This window comes from Perognathus longimembris, chromosome 17 (assembly GCF_023159225.1).
Source record: "Perognathus longimembris pacificus isolate PPM17 chromosome 17, ASM2315922v1, whole genome shotgun sequence".
NCBI lineage: Eukaryota > Metazoa > Chordata > Mammalia > Rodentia > Heteromyidae > Perognathus > Perognathus longimembris.
In genome coordinates, this window is record NC_063177.1 from 40,678,129 (window position 1) to 40,695,265 (window position 17,137).

Sequence of the window (17,137 nt, forward strand, 5' to 3'; positions counted from 1 at the left end):
AGAAAATGGCCAGAAGTGGCTCAAGTGGCAGAGTGCTAGCCTTGAGCAAAAAGAAGGCAGGGACAGTGCCCAGGCCCTGAGTTCAAGCTCTAGGACTGGCCAATAAAAAAAAAATCCTACTTACTCAGGAGGCTGAGGTCAGAAGATCACAGTTCAAGGCCAGCTCAGGGCCAGCTTGGGCAGAAAAGTCTGTGAGACTCTTATCTCCAACTAACCACCAAAAAACTGGAAGTGGTGCCGTGGCTCAAAGTGTAAGCCTTGAGCAAAAGAGCCCAGGCCCAGTACAAGCCAGACTTAGAGAAAACAAGCCAACCTCAAGGGTTTTTTTCTATATCCAATTTGTCAGTCAACCTTGCCACTCATTTTCATTTATTCCAATGACCACACAGCACACAAACCTTTGTTTTTCACTTTATTATACAAAAAAAGGGGAAACAAAACTTCCACAGTTGGCCTTAAGCTTAGGCAGACACCTCTAAGCCATTCCCTCCCACCTCCCATGATACAAATTCAAGTGTGGTTGTTGTTGAAACCTACAAAACACTCCTTAAATATTAGAAAAAAGGGGGTGGGGAATGGGGATCTTCCCACCCCAGCCATCCTGTCCCAGTGCCAAAATGCACTCAGAGCAACCTCTTACAGCACCAACGCCCCCACCCCCGTGGCCCTGTTTATACTGTAAGAATTTTCAGTTTTTAGAACAGGGAGAAAAAAAGCATCCTGTTCAAAGTTGTTTTTTTTTTTTTAAATGAAAACACATTCCACTAAAATATAATAGTGCAGGGGCATTCAAATAGGGAAATGGGGTTCTCTGTAGAGGCTCTCAGGAAGAACCAGAAGCTGGAACCCCCTGTACCTACTTCCAAGATGAGGATTTGAATGGGAGTGGGGACCATCCCTCCCTAGACCAGCACCACAGTCCAGGCCAAGACAGACGTCTGCTTTGAGAGATCCACAGCTGGCTGAGGCCCCTCACCTTCCTGCTTTGTCACCCTGGTAAAGGCCCCACTTCCCCCATTCCTGGCTTTTCTTTAGAGGAAGGGTGAGAAGCACAAAGCCCCGATTAAATATGCTGACATGATTGTAAAAAGAAAAATAATAAGTTTTGACAAGTCTAGTAAAAAATAAAAAATAAATTTAAAACCCACAGCACTAAGGTGGCTTGGCTTATTTAGGAATCAAGGGGTTGGGGTACAAAAAGCCTGGGATGATTGGCAGGGGTCAGAGAGTAGTGCAGACAGCACTTTCTGCAGGCCCCTCCCCAGCTAGGGAGGGTAAGGTGGGGGGGTAGGGAAGAGGGAAGCAGACCTGAGAAATCAAAGGAAATGGGGGCGGGCCAGAGGATGGGGGGGGGGAAGGTGGTTAAGGATATGTAGGTAAAAAATCCAAAGATACTTCCTGAAGCCCAGTTCCTGGGCCCAGGATGGCCAGGTGGTTCCTCTCATCAACTGGGAGGCCTTTCCCACAAAAGAAAAGCATTCAGGTTCGAAACATTTGCCCTTCCCACTGGCCAGATGACAGGGACCGCAGCAGCTCAGGTATGCATGGTCCTGGCAGAGGCAAACTGGTATGTATAGGAAGCATCAGGTGGCTTTAGTACCCCTCCCCACAACGGAGCCAGCGGCCAGGCAGCGCAGAGGATGTGTGGGAAGGGATGGCCTTGGCCTGTTCCTGCCAGGGTCACTAGTTCCCTGCCCTCACCAACCCTTTTTCCAGATTCACGAACACTGAGGTGGGCTCCAGGACAGACCCCCTTCTTACACACACACACACACACACACACACACACGTACTCACTCACAGATGCAGTCATGCTATGTACAAGACATACGTCCACACACTTTCTCTCTCATACACACAAATACACACACGCGCGCATCAAGATCATTTAAAAAAGTCCCAAACCTACCCCCCTAAACCCTCCCTCTCCCAGAAATGACAACAGAGACGGCAGCCGAGATCGGTAGGAAACGTCTCGTTGACAGCTCAGAGCTTAAAAAAAAATATATACACATATATAAAAAACACTCTGCCCCCTCCCCCACGAGCAGGTGGAGGCAGCTCCTTCCTGCAGGGCAGGGGAGAACGCCATCAGGGCAGCGCCCATTTTTTTCAAAGGCACCCACCCTCCTCTCCCTCAGTCCCTGCCTCCAGTTCCAATGTGGAGGTCCAGGCAGCAGGCCCTCTGGAAGAAAGGGTCCTCCCCAATCTTCCATCCCACCTTGGTTTGGGCTGCAAGTGTGGGGGGGCCTCACTGAACTCTTTGGGAACCCCCTCCTCCAACCCCACTCTAGGTCCATTGTCCATGCCGGAACCGCAAGTGCAGAAGAGGGGTGGGGCGGGGCGGGTGGGGCGGGGCGGTCCAGTGCTGGCTCAGTCTGATGGTTGCTGTCCCTGGAGGATCCCAGGGTTGATGGCTCCAAGGCTGCAGAGTCCTAGCCTGAGTTCCTCCAGCCCCCAACCCCCACCATATTTCGTTTAAAAAAAGAAGAAAAGAAAAAACCAAAACAAAACAGTGGGGGAGGCCAGGGGCAGGGACAGAACATGGGGGAGAGACATAAGTGGTCAGCTGGGGAGGGGGCTCTGGGGCTCTCCCTGGCCACCTGGGGAGCTGAGCCTCAGTTGGAGTCAGAGTCTGAGGAGTCCCCTGAGGAGGAGGAGCTGGAGCTGCTGCCCTCAGACTCATTGTCTTCATCCTCATCATCGTCCTCATCGTCATCCTCATCCTCATCGTCCTCCTCATTCTGGGGGAAGGAAGGGCATGCCATTACCAGACGGCTCTCCTTGAGGGAGCCCCCCCCCCCACCAAACATGCCGTGTTTACCCTACCTCATCCCCATCCTCGCTCTCATCCTCGCTGCTGGACTCTGAAGAGTCCCCACCATCCTCAGAGGAGTCCCCATTCTCATCATCTTCCTCTTCGTCATCATCATCCTCATCTTCCTCATCCTCCTCCTCATCCTCTTCCGACTCCTGAGAAGGGTGGAGGTACATCAGTGATCTGGGGTGCCTGGGGTTCTGCTGTATGGACATCCCAGAGGGGCTTCTTACCGACTTGGACTGCAGGGCAGTCCGGCTAGACTTAGGGTTCGGGCCTCGCAACTTGGTCATGCTCTTTCTTTTCTGCAGAAGAGGATAGGGATGCAAAGGCGGAAAGCTGTGAGTTTCAAACCCTGGAGTTTCAGACCCCTATACCCTGCTACTTCCCTGTTTCCACACTCACGTTGGAGATGTATTCTTTATATGCTGCACGGTCCTGGGGAGATAGGCTCTGGAAAAAAGAGAAGAGCTGGTGTTAGAATGCTCTCTAGACTACTGCTGGCTCTCCGCGCTGACCAGCTGTAGAGCCTGTGTATCATCACCAATATTTACTTCCCACAGACCCCTCACATCTGGGGTCTCCGTATACAGCTCTGCCACAGAGTTGGTCTCTAAGCCACCCTGCACTAAGATGGCTTTTGTGTTTCTCCAGTTGCTGGAGTCTCCCCAGAGGGCCTTCTTCAATTCTCGAGTTCCCCATGGTGACTCACCCCACCCTGGAGCCACTGATGAGGCTGTGGGGGCTAGACAAACTTTTTTTTTTTTTGTCTGTTGTGGGGCTTGAACTGTGGGCCTGGAGGCTGTCCACGTGCTCTTCAGCTCAAGGCTAGCGCTCTACCACTTAAGCCACCACTTGAACCATGGCACCCCTTCTGGTTTTCTGGTGGTTAATTGGAGACAGGAATTTCACGGACTTTTCTGTCCGGGCTGGTTTTGAACTTCGATCTTCAGATCCTCTCCTGAGTAGCTAGGATTACAGGCGTGACCCACCAGCGCCCAGCTTCAAGAAACTTTTGAACACCTAATCCTTGCTGTCTCTCTAGGTCCTTGGCCAACCTACTGGGTGGCTGGGGAGGACACTTTATGGATTTGACTTCAACCATGGTACAGAAGTTGGGAAGCTCAGAGGCAGGAGCTAGAACCCATGAGAAACCTCTTGGTACCAGCTGCAAGGCAGTTGATTTGAATTCTTCCCCCTTACCCTGTGACCCTGAGCAAAGCTCCGTAAGCACTCTGAGCCCTGGTGACTTTTTCCTTTGAAAGCATGACGGTAGCTGTTGCCCACAGGGTTGCTACAGCATTGAGGAAATCATGAAAGAATACTAACCAGCAGGCTTCCCTCTCCCTTCCGGGTCCCTTGTCCTCTCACCTTGACCCAGAGGTCCAGGTGCACCTTGTACTGCTTCTGCTGTTCCTCGGCCAGCTTTTTGTAGTGCTCCTTCTGGCTCTGGGAGATGCGCTGCCAGCGGCTACCGATCTCCACCATGCGCTCCTTCAGCGGCAGATGGTTCAGCTCTCCGTTGGACAGCAGCTCCTGGGAGAACTTCTGATAACCGTTCCTACAGGTGGTGTGTGGGGGTGACACAGGGAGGGTCAGGCAATGCGCCCCCCCAGCCTGGCCCTCCACATCAGGGCAGCTCCAGCCCCGGGCTCACATGGGAGGCTTCTTGGGTTCTCCCTGGAACTTCATCTTCTTGGAAGAGTTTGTAGCAGCCGGAGGTGCCCTCATCTCACTCAGTTCTCTCTGTGGGGTGACCAGGGAAGATTATGTTCACAACCTCCATTACATTATGCCTTATCTGATTTTTTTTTTCCTAAAAAAGTGCTGGCGAATGTTGGAACCTATGGCCTCAACCATGCCAAGCAAACTCTCACTGAGCTACACCTGCTGTAGTTTCTCCTTTTATGCACCAGAAAGCAAGACTCAGAGGCACAGGCAGGAAGCAGCTACCTAACTTGGGATTGTGTCTTTTCAAAGTGCTTTCAGCATTGAACTCACAACCCCCAATAATCACCCTGGAGGCTAGTACTGTCACCCCATTTTACTAATGATAGACTGAGAATCTCGGAAGGAAGTTAAAAGACTGGGTCAGGGTCAGGCTGAGACTTCTGGCTGTGAGCCCCAGTTGATAAACAGGCAATTGGCCCAGACCTTTCCCACCTCATATCGCTTTTGGTCTTCAGCGGCCTTCTTAATCCACATCAGTTTTTCTTTCTTTTCCATGTTGTTCCAGGTCATCTCCATGGCTTTCAAGGCTTTCACCCGGTCATTCTGGGGACAGACATGGTATCAATTATAGGAGGAAGTCACTGGGGCTGGAAGCTACAAAGAATCACTTTTCCACACACTGCCACCTTAAAGCGGGCCAGGTAATCGCCAATGACACTCTGTTGCCAAATCTCCTCGGCTCTCTTGGGCGACTCGGGCAGCTTGCCCCGCTCTTCCCGCTCGCTGCCGGGCTTCCTTTCTGACTGTGCCTTCAACGCAGCCTCACGAGCCTTGTACTTGGCCTGCAGGGATGGCATGGGCGTTATGCCTGCAAGCCAGCCCTAGGGGGCGCGCCAAGCTCACCCAGCCCAGCAGCTGCTGCGGCTCGGCTGGGAGGGTGGGGCCAGCAGGGGCGTGGGCGGCGCAGATGTCCTAGTCAGCTCGGCTCTGCCCCGCCCACGGGCTCCCCGGGGAGCCAACAGCCCTCGCTGACAGCTTCCCGCCTTCCGGCTCCCTGGGCTCTGGCCCAGCATCTGTGCCCAGTCACACGTGTGGGGCACACGGGGCAAGGGAGGAGGCCCCGCAGCTGCTTGCCGAGAGGAAGGGGCCCTGGTGCCTGGGGTTGGGGGGTGGGTGGGGAGGCTAGCCTGACCTTCTTTTTCTCAGACAAGTCGTTCCACATGCGGGCCAGCAGGCGGGTCAGCTCGCTCTCAGAGAGTTCAGGCCGCTCCTCCTGCAGCTGCCTTCGCTTCTCCTCTGAGAAGATGAACATGGCCGACACAGGCCGCTTTGGCTTCTCTGAGCCGCCCTGCGGAGGTGGCAGAAAGGTCAGGATCTACAGCCAAAGCCCTAGGCCTATCCTCCCTGGCTGCTCGGCCCCACTCACCTTGCCACCTTCCTGGGAGGGCTTCTTGGAGGCTGGGCTGGTGGTCTGCTTCTTATTGATGTTTAGCATCTTCTCCTCCCCTAGGACCCGCTGCTGCTCCTCCTCAGGCAGGCTCTGTTTGGAAAGTGGGTATCACCCTGCACCCTGCTGCTCTCCAGTCACCCACCTAGTTGGGCTTGGCAGCCAAATCCATCCACCACCCCGCCTGAGCAACACCCACCTCCAGGAAACGGAGGAGTTCCACTTCATAATCCTTCTTTTTCTGGGAAAGGAGGAGAGAGTTGGGAGTCAGTTGTGCACAGCCTCACCAGGGCCACAGTACTCAGGGACAGTAACCCACAGCAAGCCCCAGGGCCTGGGTGTGGCCTGCTCTCTCTCAAGATGGCAGGCAGGCAGGAGGCCTGTCTTGACAGGCCCGGAGAGTAAACCTAGCATGCCACCATGTCAGAAACAGTTGACCAAGGCACATGTAGCCAACTGTGACCACCTGAACCTTCACGCATTCCACACTCAAGGCAGGACACCAATGTCTGTAGTGCTCCCTGCCAAACTCACCTGGTCACACTTCTTGTGATAGGCGTCCTTCTCCTTCTGGGACAGCAGCTTCCACTGCTGGCTGCATAGCACCATGCGCTCTGTGCTCGGCACATCCTTCATGTTGGCCATGAGCTCTGCGCAGTACAGCGAGTAGCTGTTCCTATCAGAACCGGCACGGAGAGGTGCGCTGGTTAGCCAAAGGGCCTCTTCGCTGCAGTCTGTGTGCCTCGTCCTTCACTAGCCCCACTCCCTAGCTGTCCATCTGCCCACCCTCCCACCCGGGGAAGCGCTCACGGAGGTGGCTTGGTGGGTCGCCCATCAAACTTGTCCTTGAGCTGGCGTTCAGCCTTGGTGAGGGTGGACTTGGTGATGCCCTCCTCACTGATGTTCAGCTCAGGGTGCTTCTGGATATAATCACGCATAATCTCCTGCAGTGGGGTGGGGGTGGGGTGGAGGGTAATGGGGTGTGGGGTTAGCTGGGGCAGGGGAAGGGGGGAGAGCCGCTGGGGAGGGGAGGCAGGGAGCAAAGCTGGGGGATGGCTGTGTGCTGTCACATGTGACACGGTGCCCTGCCCTGCCCTGCCCTAGCCTGAGATCTCATGGGGTAGGGGTGGGGGGACAGGGAGAAAGTAGGGGCAGAGGTGAGGGGCCCAGAAGGCCCCCTCCCTCGATGGAGGGCCAGGAGTGACTGCCATCCGCAGAGTACGGTGGCACCGAGTCAGAGGGTAGAGGCTCTTGAAGAGCCGGATGGGGAGGAGCGCAGCGGAAGCCTAACCTCGTACTCCTTCCGCTGCTCCAGGGCCTTATGAATCCATTTCAGCCTCTTTTTGTCCGAGAGCTGAGACCACTGCTTCCCCAGGGAGTCCTTCACCTCCTTCGTAGTGGCCTGCAAACCAAAAGCCGTCAGACACACACAGGCAGCCAGGGGAAGGGGAGGAGGGTGGGGGGCGCGGAGGCCCCACCCCCTCGGGCCACAGGGGGTCACACGAGTGTCCCCCACAGGCTAGGAGGGGAAGGCAGAGCGGCAGGGATCCCACCTGGGTGCAAGGGATAGGCTCACATACACACACACATTCACGCCAGCTGGCCCAGGCCCTGTCCATGCAGCCCCCCCCCCCTGGGGAGGGGCCTCCTCTCCTGCTCCCCTGGACCGTGCCCGGCCACCTGGCGCGGCTCCCCCCTTGCCACCACCGTGTGCCCCAATCCCTGCCCCTGGGCCAGACACTCACATCTGGCCGTACTTTGAGATACACTTTCTTCTCATGGGTGTACCACAGCTGCTGGGGGGTTTTGGGCTTCTCGGGGATATCCGACTTCTTGGCATTCTGGATAAGGTCGGGGTGATCCTCCCTAGCGAGGGCACAGGAGCACGGGTCAGCAGGGGACACTGCCAGGGCGGGCCCAAGCTGGTCACCCCACCCACCAAACCTTCCTGGGGAGGGGGGGGGCGCTAGTAGGACAGTGGCTATCTGCCTCTTCCTGTCCCTGAGCACGACACGGTAGAGTCTACAAAGGACCCATCCATCTTCCATACCCCATCACAGCCAGCTCCAGGCCGCCGCCAGTAGCAAGCCTATTTTGCTGTACCCAGCACCCGGTGCCCTCTGCTGGGCTCCATCGCCTTACCTGAATCGAGCCAGGTTTCTCTCGAACTCCTGTTTCTCCCTCTGGAAGTCCTGAATATATTTCATCTGGGGGGAGGAGGGGATGGGGTCATCCAGGACCCAAGGTCTGCCTCACCCAAAGCTACAAAAGCCGCCCTCCTAGAATGCGGACATGTGCCTGACACTAAGGTGGTTGGACATACACTGGACCTGGTGGCTGAGAAGTATTACAAGGGCCTCTGGGACACAATACAGTACTCTATTCTGTCCTTCTAAGAAAGAGTCCAGAGGGGGACAGGTGTTACACAGCAGTGGCAGGACAGAGACCCTCTCCAAACCCTTCTGAAACTGCAGAGCTCTTGTTACAGGAGCATTCTCTCCTGTGTGCCAACTGATATTGGTCACCCTTAGATGGTGGCCGAGTCCTGCTTTCAAGGAACAAGACACAATGAATTCATAGTGCAAACCACATCCCATCAGGTCTCTCTGGAATTTGGGGTCTCTTCCACTGGCTGAGTCTCCAAGTGGCCTGGGCATTCCTTCCCAATTCTATCGCCATCTCTTCCTGTCTCAGCTTCCTCTAGGCTCCTAGAGTGTCCTCCCCCACCTTTGCCACTTGACTCCCTTTTCCTCCACCTCCCTCCACCCAACTTCCTCCCTCTTCACCTTCTCCCACTTGTACTTCCTTTCCCACTCTTTTCCTTCCTCAAGTAACTTCCTGTCCAGGTTCCTACTTAAAAAATGTGCACCTCCTCCCTCCCTCTTTTCCCCAGGGTCACAAGAATATCACTATAAGGGGGGGCGGGGACAGAGGCTTATAGTCATCAAGCCCAACTCTTGCTTCTAACAGAGGCAGCAGGTACAGAGGTGGCCCTCTTTCTCCTGTGATACCCACAGAAAAACACCAAAGCAGAGCCTAGCTTCCTCTGCCCCCTAACAGCTGTGTTTAGAGCTAAAAGGTACTTTAGACATGTCTTACCCTTGACAACCCAAAAACCAGGCACAGAGAAGTGGCTTAACCAAAGTTCCCTCAACCCACCCCAGGAATTAGTGGCAGCCTGTGCACACTAGGCTATCCCATTCAGTCTACCAGTTTCTGTCCTCTGAGCCTCCAACCCTTTGCCTTTAGTATCTCCCTCCCACCCTATCAGTGTTTGGTGGATACAGCCACTGTCCCGTGTCCTCATTCACCAGTGGGGTCACCTGCAGCTCCAGCAGTTAATGATCCTGTCTGGCTTGAGCCCCATCCACAGATGGCTGGCTGCTTTTACCAAGCTGAGCTGGCTCCATTCTGAGTTTAGCACCAAGGGTTTGTGAGTTTGCAGCCAGAGTATGTGAACCAAGATAAAGAAAGGGTGATTTGGTGTGGTGGTTGGTCCCACTTTTTGAGGGGTGTGCAGAACTTTGTCTCCACTCCTAGCCAATTCTCTCCTACTGTCCTTCACCAGCTTCTCTCCCTGGCTCCATCTTACCAACCACCAACTCCACTGTGTCCATTTCTTTTCTCATCCCATCTCATGCTCCATCTGCAGGGCTGCTCCAGTGTTTTGGTACCTGTCTCCTGAACTCTGTCCTTGACTATGTGTCCATCTCTGCCTGGGAGGCTTAGAGCAACTTCTGCCCAAGGTTAATCACCTCTGACAGTCTGGACAGTATTTCACTTCTCTAGGGAACTGACACTGAAAAAAACAAGGTGTGTCCTTGTGCATGACAAAGCCCACTTAAAATAGGACCCAGCACTGAGCACTCACTCAATAGAAAAGTCTGGGGTACCAAGCCCAAGTGCTCTAACATCATTAGTTATGTGACCAGAGCCCCTTAACCATCCATGCCTCAGTCCCCTGCCCACCAACATTAGCCCTTTTCGTGGGGCTGCATGTATGAGGCTATCATAAGCATTACGTGAGAGCACAAGAGGAATGATATAGTGGGCACAGAACTTCAGCGCAGGCTCACAATGCAGATGCATGGACGGAAAAGAGCGGCTGAGTGGTGGCAATGGTTGTAAGGTATGAAGTTGGTCTGATCATTTGGTTGGGCTATGCCTGCACATATGATGGTACCTCAGTGACCTTGTGTAGACCTGGCAGGGTGCTATTAGGGGTGGCTCCTAACATCCTACTCTGCTTAACTTACTTACCCACATCCCTGATGCAAAGTCCCTTTGTCTAAGGCATGTCCTTCACACCCATCCAAACCAGTGACTCTTAGCCAAGAGCAGCAGCTTCCCCTCCTCCCACATGCGCCCCCCTCCCCCCACCTTCTTCTTCTCTGGAAGCTCCTTGTATTTCTTGGACAGAATCTTGGTCAAGTCCAGGTTGCTCATCTCAGGGTGGAGTTTCGCATACTTGGCCCGCTTCTCCATGAAGAAACGGAAATAAGGGGTCAGGGGCTTCTTTGGGAAGTCTGGGTGTTTCTAGAAGGTTAGAATAAGGACACAACAGTTCAGACATCATCTATTTCTTGGATCATTCCTCCTTTTGTCCTCTGTGCTCCTCTTCCTGGTAACTCACCTTAAGTTTTTTGCCTTTGTAAGGATTTTTAACATGTTCCTGAGCATCGAGGATCAATTCTGTCAATGTGCGGAACTTCCTTACCTGGAAGAAGGGAAGTAAGGGAAGAACAAAGTTAGGAAACACTAATCCACAAGGCTCCACCATTCACCAGCCTAAACTTATTGAAGCCAACAGCCCACAATGCAGTTAGCCGCTGACACGTCGCTGGCATTGACTATAGAGGCCCAGGTAGTCAGGACACACCAAAGGACTGCCACAAGGGGATTTCCTGACCTCAGTGTGGTTCCCCTAGCAGCAATCCCACTCAAGTCCTAGGAGAGCTTAGACAACAGAAGCCCCCAGACATGAGGATTCCACAGTACTTAGATAGCCCCCAGGGCCAGTGCTGTCACCTGTGCCATATCTTCACATAAGGCCTATGTATGAACACCCCTCCTGGGTTCTTTCCACCCTGTTCATGAAATTGTCTCAGCTCCTCCGGGAAGGTGGAGGCAGGGATATATGTAGATGTGTATCCATGTGTGTCAAAAGGGGGATGAGGTGGGGATCAGTTACCTCATTAGAAATCTCCACCCATTTCAGCTTGCACATGTCTCCGGAAAAATCCTTAAATGCTACTTTTTCCCAGTCCATATGTGACTCGGTGGTTTTGAACTTGGAGCTGTCATTGGATGGAAGGTTGTTCTTCATGCATTCCAACAGTGTTAGCATGTCTTCCTGGGACCAGCGGTCTGGTGAGGGGTAAGAGAGGGCATCATACCTAGTGCATGTTATCCTCCTCATCTGCTCCCCAGTACCTAAGCGTTCAAGCTTTCTTTCCCAGGGCCCCTGGCTGCTTCCCGTCTGAACCAGGGCTTCTTTCATTAGGCATGGCTCAGCTCTAAAAAAAAAATCTAGGTTAGGGTAGGGACGCTAGACCAGAAGTATCATATCTAGAAAGCCAGGTTCCAACCCAGGTCTGACTTATTTCAAAACTATTATCATTTGAACCATGCCAGTATGCCTTGGATCCGTATTTACTGAAGAGGATAAGGGTGGCAGAGGGGAAAATGAAGCTACAGGGATTTGGGGTTCTACAGGAGTTCGGCTTAGAGGAGAGGGAGGGAAGTGGGGAGATAATACATCTAAATGTGTTTACAAGTTCAAGTCCACATACCAGGTAGGAACCCTAAACATGTAAGGACTAGGGATGGATAGTAAGGAAACTCTATATGTGAACATTACCACATTATAAGCACAGAGAAAGAACCACATAGGGAAGCTCTGAGGAGGTCTAGATGGTCAAAGGATCTCAGGAACCTATTCCAAGAAAACCTCCCACCAGAATTCCAAGTTGCTTTCACAGCTCAGTTCCTCAAGGAGGCAAACCAGGGGTCTGGACCAGTTTTTCTAAGCCATGGAAGGTGAGCTGGAAGAACAGCCATCCACTGCCCAAGTCACCTTCATATGCATCTGACAACCTGGGCCAGGGTTTCTGCAGAGTGGATCACATGGACCCATAATCTTCTCTTCTCAATGCCCAGCAAGCATTAGCAGATGCCCAGCTTCCCTTTGCCCTCCATTCCCATACACAGTGGAACTCTGCTGGCTGAGGCATGGGTCAGACCACCTATGTCACTCCCACCTTAGACCACCCAAACACTCCGTTCCACCTGCCTCTCCTAAAACCCTTTCATTAACAACAAAAACCTGAAAAACCTTTCCAGACCTTCTCCTCCCCTTTCTCTCATCACCCTCCTAGCCCAGCACAGGAGACAGGATGTCCCCCAGGCTGCCTGAGAACCCCAGAAGAAAGGCTACCATAGTTTTCTCTGACCTCAGACACAGGAAGGAGAATGTGAAAAACGATATATAAACTCGGGGTCAAATCATCTGGATTTGGCCAAACTCAAGTTGAGGGGTACTTGGTTCTTGGAATACTCCAGATACCTTCTCCAGTTTCAGAGAATGCAGAAGGCTGGAGGAGCCCTTAGGAAGGTGTGCCTTGCACATAGCCAGGCAAGAAGGTGGACTTAAAGTTATAGAGAGCTGGGGCCTAGGGGTGAGGGGCCCCGGGCCAGGGCAGGAGGCCCTACCTTGGCCTTTGGGGGCGGCCATTTCCAGGTCTGTGGGGCAGTCGGCTTCTCCGTTCATCCTCCAGCAGTCCAGCCACCTCCTCGGTCGCGCTGGCCGGGCAACCCGGGGTCAAAAGCCACCTCACCCTTTAGAAAAGATATCAGTCTCCACTCAGGCAGGCCGAGAGACGAAGAACTGGGCCCCCTCCCAAAGGGGAGGGGGCACAGGCCCACGTTCTCAGCACACCCAGTCTCCGACTTCATGGGTCAGAGGCTGGAGTGAGCCCCTCTTCCTGCCCATCCCACTTTTTGCAGCTGGGCTCTGCAGCGTGCGCCCTCCCCTGCCCACGCGAGAGACTGCTCCCAGCTCCCGCGTGCAGCTAGCGCCCGCCCTCCTTCCCCCACCCAGCAAAAAAAAAAAAAAAAAAAAAAAGAGCGAGAACTCCTCCTCCTTGGTGAGCCCGCCCCGGGGAGGCCCCAGGCTGGAGGGCGGGGGAGGAGGAAGGGCGGGTAAAGGGCGCGCGCGGCCATGGAAGCGGGCACGCGCCCCAGTCTCCTCCTCCCGCCTCCCCCCCCGGCCGGTTCCCCCCGCCTCCGCAACCCGGCGGGGACCCGGACGCAGCGCAGCCGCCGCCAGCCCCGGAGCGCTGTGGCCGCACCGCCCCCGGGGACCGGATCCGGATTCCTGCCGCTACCCCCCTCCCGAGCTCCCAGCGCCGTCCCCGCCCGCCCGGGCGAGCGAGCAACCGGAGAGAAGCGGCCTAGCCTGCCCCCCCGCCCCCGAGCTACCCACCCGGGCCAGCGGCGCTGCCACCGCCCAGCCACCCGGACGCGCACGGAGGAGCCCGGCGCAGAGGCGCGACCGCGGCGGGAACCGCCGCCTCCTCCCCCGAGCCTGCGGCCCAGCCCCGCCGGCGCCCCCGCCCCGGCCTCCGGGGAGCCGAGCCAAGGAGAGGGCGGGGAGGACGGCGGCCGGGAGGCGGGGGCGCAGCGCTCGTCGGCCCCGCCGCCCCCTCCGGCGGCCGGCGAGAACTGCGCCTGCCGGCTTGGGGAAGCGCGGGCTCCCTAGCCTGCGGCCGGGCCCGGCACGGGCCTCGCTTCCTGCCCTTCCCTCCCCTCCCCCGGCTCTCGGCGCCCTCCACAGTGCCCTGGTCAGCTTGCGCCCAGCCCTGTGCCGGGGATCGCCCCGGGTTCCCCGCCAGGCCTCCACGGCACCCGCGGCTCGCTCCCCGTCGCCGGGCCCCAGCCCCCTGCCCCGACCCCGGCGCGCGTCCTCAGCCGCCTCGGTTACCCGGCGCAGCGCGGCCTCCGGGCTTCCCGCTCTGGCGGCTCCCTCTCCGGCTCTGAGCCGCGGCGCCCTCCCCCGCTTGGCCGGGCACAGCCGCAGCTCCCTCCCGCGGCGGCAGCGACTCCTCCTCCGGGCGCGGCGGTGGCGGCGCTGGGGCGGCGGCTGCTGCTGTTGCTGCTGTGGCGGCGGCGGCTGTGGCTGCTGCCTGCTGCTCCTCGCGGCGAAAAGCACAAAGCACAGCGCCCTCCGCCTGCAGGCAGCCCGCCCGCCGCCCGCCCGCCGGCCCCGGCCTCAGCTCGCACACCCCCCGCCGCCGCCGCAGCCTCCGCCGCCGGAGCGGGGAGGAGGAGGGAGAAGGGAGGAGGAGGAGCGGGAGGGGGGGCGGGAGAAGCGGGGCAGCGAGCGCGTCCTTCCCCGCGGAGCGCACACCGACCCCCGGGGAGCGAGCGCCAGCCCGCCCGCCTCGCCGGCTCCGCTCCCTCCCACAGCCTGCCCGGGCGGGCTCCGCGGGGGGCAGCTGGGAGGAGGGGCGGGAGCTGGGGGGACCCGGGCGGCCGAGGCGGAGGGAAGGAAGGAGGGGAGGGGGGTGGTGGCGGTGGTGGTGGTAGCGGCGGTGGTGGTGGTGGTGGTGGCGGCGGCTGCTTCTGCTGCCGCCGCCGCCGCCGGGGAAGGAGGGGGGGCCGAGGTAGGGAGACACGCAGCCACCCGGATGGCGGCGGGGCTCCGAGCCGAGGCGGGCTGGAGCCGAGAGCGACCTCGCCAGACCCGCGGGGGAACTAGCAGGCTTGGCCCGCCGGGGAGGGAGGGCCCCCAGGCGGCCGGGGAGGCTCGGGGGCTGCCGGCAGCCCTGCTCCGGAGCGCCCTTCTAGTCCCTCCCAAAGCTTAGGCTGGGGCTTCCAGGCCAATTCTCACCCACTCCCCACTTCCTGCCTCCTGGAGAGGCAGGCCGGTCGGCGTCCACCCTTAGCCCGGGAGCGTGGCCACCAGCCTGGGGTGCACGCACGCTGATCGCGGCGCCAGACTTCGGCGCCTGCCTCGCGGTTCGCTAGCTGCCAAAAGACACCCATGGAACTAAATAATAATAATAATAACAGGCCCCCCCAAACAAAAATCCCTTTTGCTCCTTCCACCCTGGAAACGGCGCCCAGCCCGGGCAGAGTAGGCGCTCTGGGAGCTGGTTCCACCTAGCCCGGCATGGCTCCTCAGGCCTGCCCCGGCGCATGGGGATCGCGCCGCCGCCAGCGACCCCTCTCCCCCGAAATCCGCGGCACTGAAACTCTCTTACCGAGCGTACGGATAGAAGCGCGGGCCAGGGGTGTCCAGGGGCGCGGCGGGCCGAAGAGCCGAGCCGCAGCTCCGCCGCAGCTGACGCCGGGGCAGCAAGTCGCCAGACAAAGCCCGAGATGGCGAAGCGGAGCGACGGCTAATGGCGAGCCCCACGCGCCGCGCTCCGCCCGCCCCGCTCCGCCCGCCCGCCCGCCCGCCTGCCTCGGCGCTGCGCAGCGCCGCTCCGAGCGCTCGCCCGTCAGAGCCGCCTCGGCGCCGCCGCCTCCCGGGCCACCCCGGCCTCGCCTGGCCCCTCCGCCTCCTCGGGGTGGCTCAGCCTCACCCCTTCCCTCCCACTGCTCTGGGGGCTGCACGAATTCTTTTTTTTAAAAAAACAGAAATGCTTTTTCCTTTTTTTATTTTTTTTTCCCCCCAGAACGGACTGTTGAGAATTTTTTTTTTTTTTTTTTTTGCCCCCAGGTCGAACTCACCTGAGGAGCCACGGGTAGGGCTGGGGGTGGGGGCGCGCGGGGCCGGAGCCGGCGAGCGCGGGTTGAAAGCTAGCCAAGCTCTGCAGCGCCCGACCCGGGCGTGTACGCCGCCGCCAGTCCCCGCAGAGAAATCGTCCTCCTACCCCCGCCTCCATCGCTCTGCGTTTCTCTTCCAATCAGCCGGTCGCTTGGCGGCTCCTCCATTCTCCGGCCAAGCCCGCTTCCTAGAGCGAGCTCCACTCCTCCATCTGCTCGCCTGGCTCCTCGCTCCCCTGCCGGTGCGGGCGAGGCGGCTTGAGCCGGAGGGGGATTTGCGAGGGAACCTGCCCCGCTCCCCGTCCCCATGGCTCCATCCCCGCTGCCTCCTGTCTCCTGCTTCTCCTGCGGCTTTCCAACTCTCCCCTGTCGCCACTGGTGTGTGTCTGAGTGTGTGTGTGTGTGTCTGAGTGTGTGTGTGTGCGCGCGGTGTTTTTTTTTTTTTTTTTTTTATTGCTCTTTGCTTTTGCAACCCTGAAGCCAGAGCGGGAGGGGGGAACCACAGGGAGGGTGTTATAAAAAGGGAAAAGAAAAAAAAAAAAAAAGGAAGAAAAGGCTCCTGGATTTGCAACATCGGGAAAGCAGGGGAACACCCCGCCTCGTCCGATCTCAGTGCCCCGCCAGGGCCTTCCGGGTTTGCGGCGAGTCTTCCCGTTGTTCTCTGCCCTCCCACCTTCGTTGGGTTTAGGATCCGAGGAGTGCGAGCAAAAAGTTCTTCCTCGGGGTCGTAGTGAAAGGTGTCAGGGTGGGAGTTGGGATTCGGCCCCCTCCCCCCTCCCCAAGCAGCAGCCATCCTACCCCGGCTTCCGTAACTGGGCCGGGGTTGGAGTGAAGAGCAAAATCCCGGTGGGTTTGTGCGAAGAAGCTTGGGGGCGAGAGGGGGGGCGCAACCCGCAGACGGAGCTTGGCGCATCTCCCCCTCGGTCTCTGCCTCCGGTGCCTTGCCAGCTCCCCCTTTTATTTTTACCCCCCTCTCTTTTAATCTAATTTCTTCCAACTCCACCTTTGTTGTTACCGGCGTCACGCCTGGATCAGCCAATCCTCGCCACGCAATCAGCTTGTCAAAAAGGCACGGCCAGCCCTGAGAAAGCAGGCCGCCGGCTCTGCCCCCCGGCGGCGGCGGGGATTCTCGAGGGCAGCCCGGCAGCCCGGCGGCCTCCGTGGGGCTCTCCCGCAGTCCACCACCGAGCTGGCGGGGGAGGCCTAGACGGGAACCCCCCTCCAGCGTTCCACTGTCATCGGCTGTAGGTTGCCTCCTCTTGGCTTGGCCCTTCTCATTGGAAGGCTATCGGGACAGGACCCGGGAGCCAGAAGGCCATTTGCCTCCAACAAGCCAGCCTACAAGCCTGGACCTTCGCTCCCTCGGCAGCGCCATTGCTCCTGGCTCTCAGGCTGCCGGTCTTCCACACCAACACTGCTACACTCTTGCT

At 57.6% G+C, this 17,137-nt stretch overlaps 1 protein-coding gene across 5 annotated transcripts; it reads right to left on the reverse strand.

Moving 5' to 3' along the window:
* Positions 1-399: 399 nt before the first annotated feature.
* Positions 400-16,757, reverse strand: Ubtf (upstream binding transcription factor). 5 transcript variants are annotated; one of them, XM_048367238.1, is made up of 21 exons: positions 15,672-16,757; positions 12,648-12,773; positions 11,128-11,303; positions 10,570-10,653; positions 10,317-10,472; positions 8,079-8,143; positions 7,682-7,802; positions 7,228-7,338; positions 6,747-6,880; positions 6,471-6,612; positions 6,136-6,177; positions 5,916-6,029; positions 5,682-5,837; positions 5,176-5,331; positions 4,982-5,092; positions 4,476-4,564; positions 4,190-4,379; positions 3,224-3,271; positions 3,052-3,123; positions 2,830-2,973; positions 400-2,744 (listed from the first exon to the last, which is right to left on the reverse strand). In XM_048367238.1, exons 2-21 carry the CDS (start codon positions 12,703-12,705, stop codon positions 2,619-2,621), a joined length of 2,295 nt encoding a protein of 764 aa, XP_048223195.1. In that variant the 5' UTR covers positions 12,706-12,773; positions 15,672-16,757; the 3' UTR covers positions 400-2,618. The 5 variants fall into 5 exon arrangements, with proteins under 5 accessions (XP_048223195.1, XP_048223193.1, XP_048223192.1 ...); XM_048367236.1 differs by lacking the exon at positions 15,672-16,757 and adding an exon at positions 15,200-15,442; XM_048367235.1 differs by lacking the exon at positions 15,672-16,757 and adding an exon at positions 13,918-14,055.
* Positions 16,758-17,137: the final 380 nt, after the last annotated feature.

Excerpts from the sequence above, each read along its gene's own strand:
- Ubtf (XM_048367238.1), bottom strand. The coding sequence starts at position 12,705 with ATGAACGGAGAAGCCGACTGCCCCACAGACCTGGAAATGGCCGCCCCC. Across the intron at positions 10,654-11,127 it reads GGGTGGAGATTTCTAATGAG|GTAAGGAAGTTCCGCACATT; the intron begins GTAACTGATCCC and ends CCCTTCTTCCAG. Across the intron at positions 2,974-3,051 it reads CTGCCCTGCAGTCCAAGTCG|GAGTCGGAAGAGGATGAGGA; the intron begins GTAAGAAGCCCC and ends CACCCTTCTCAG.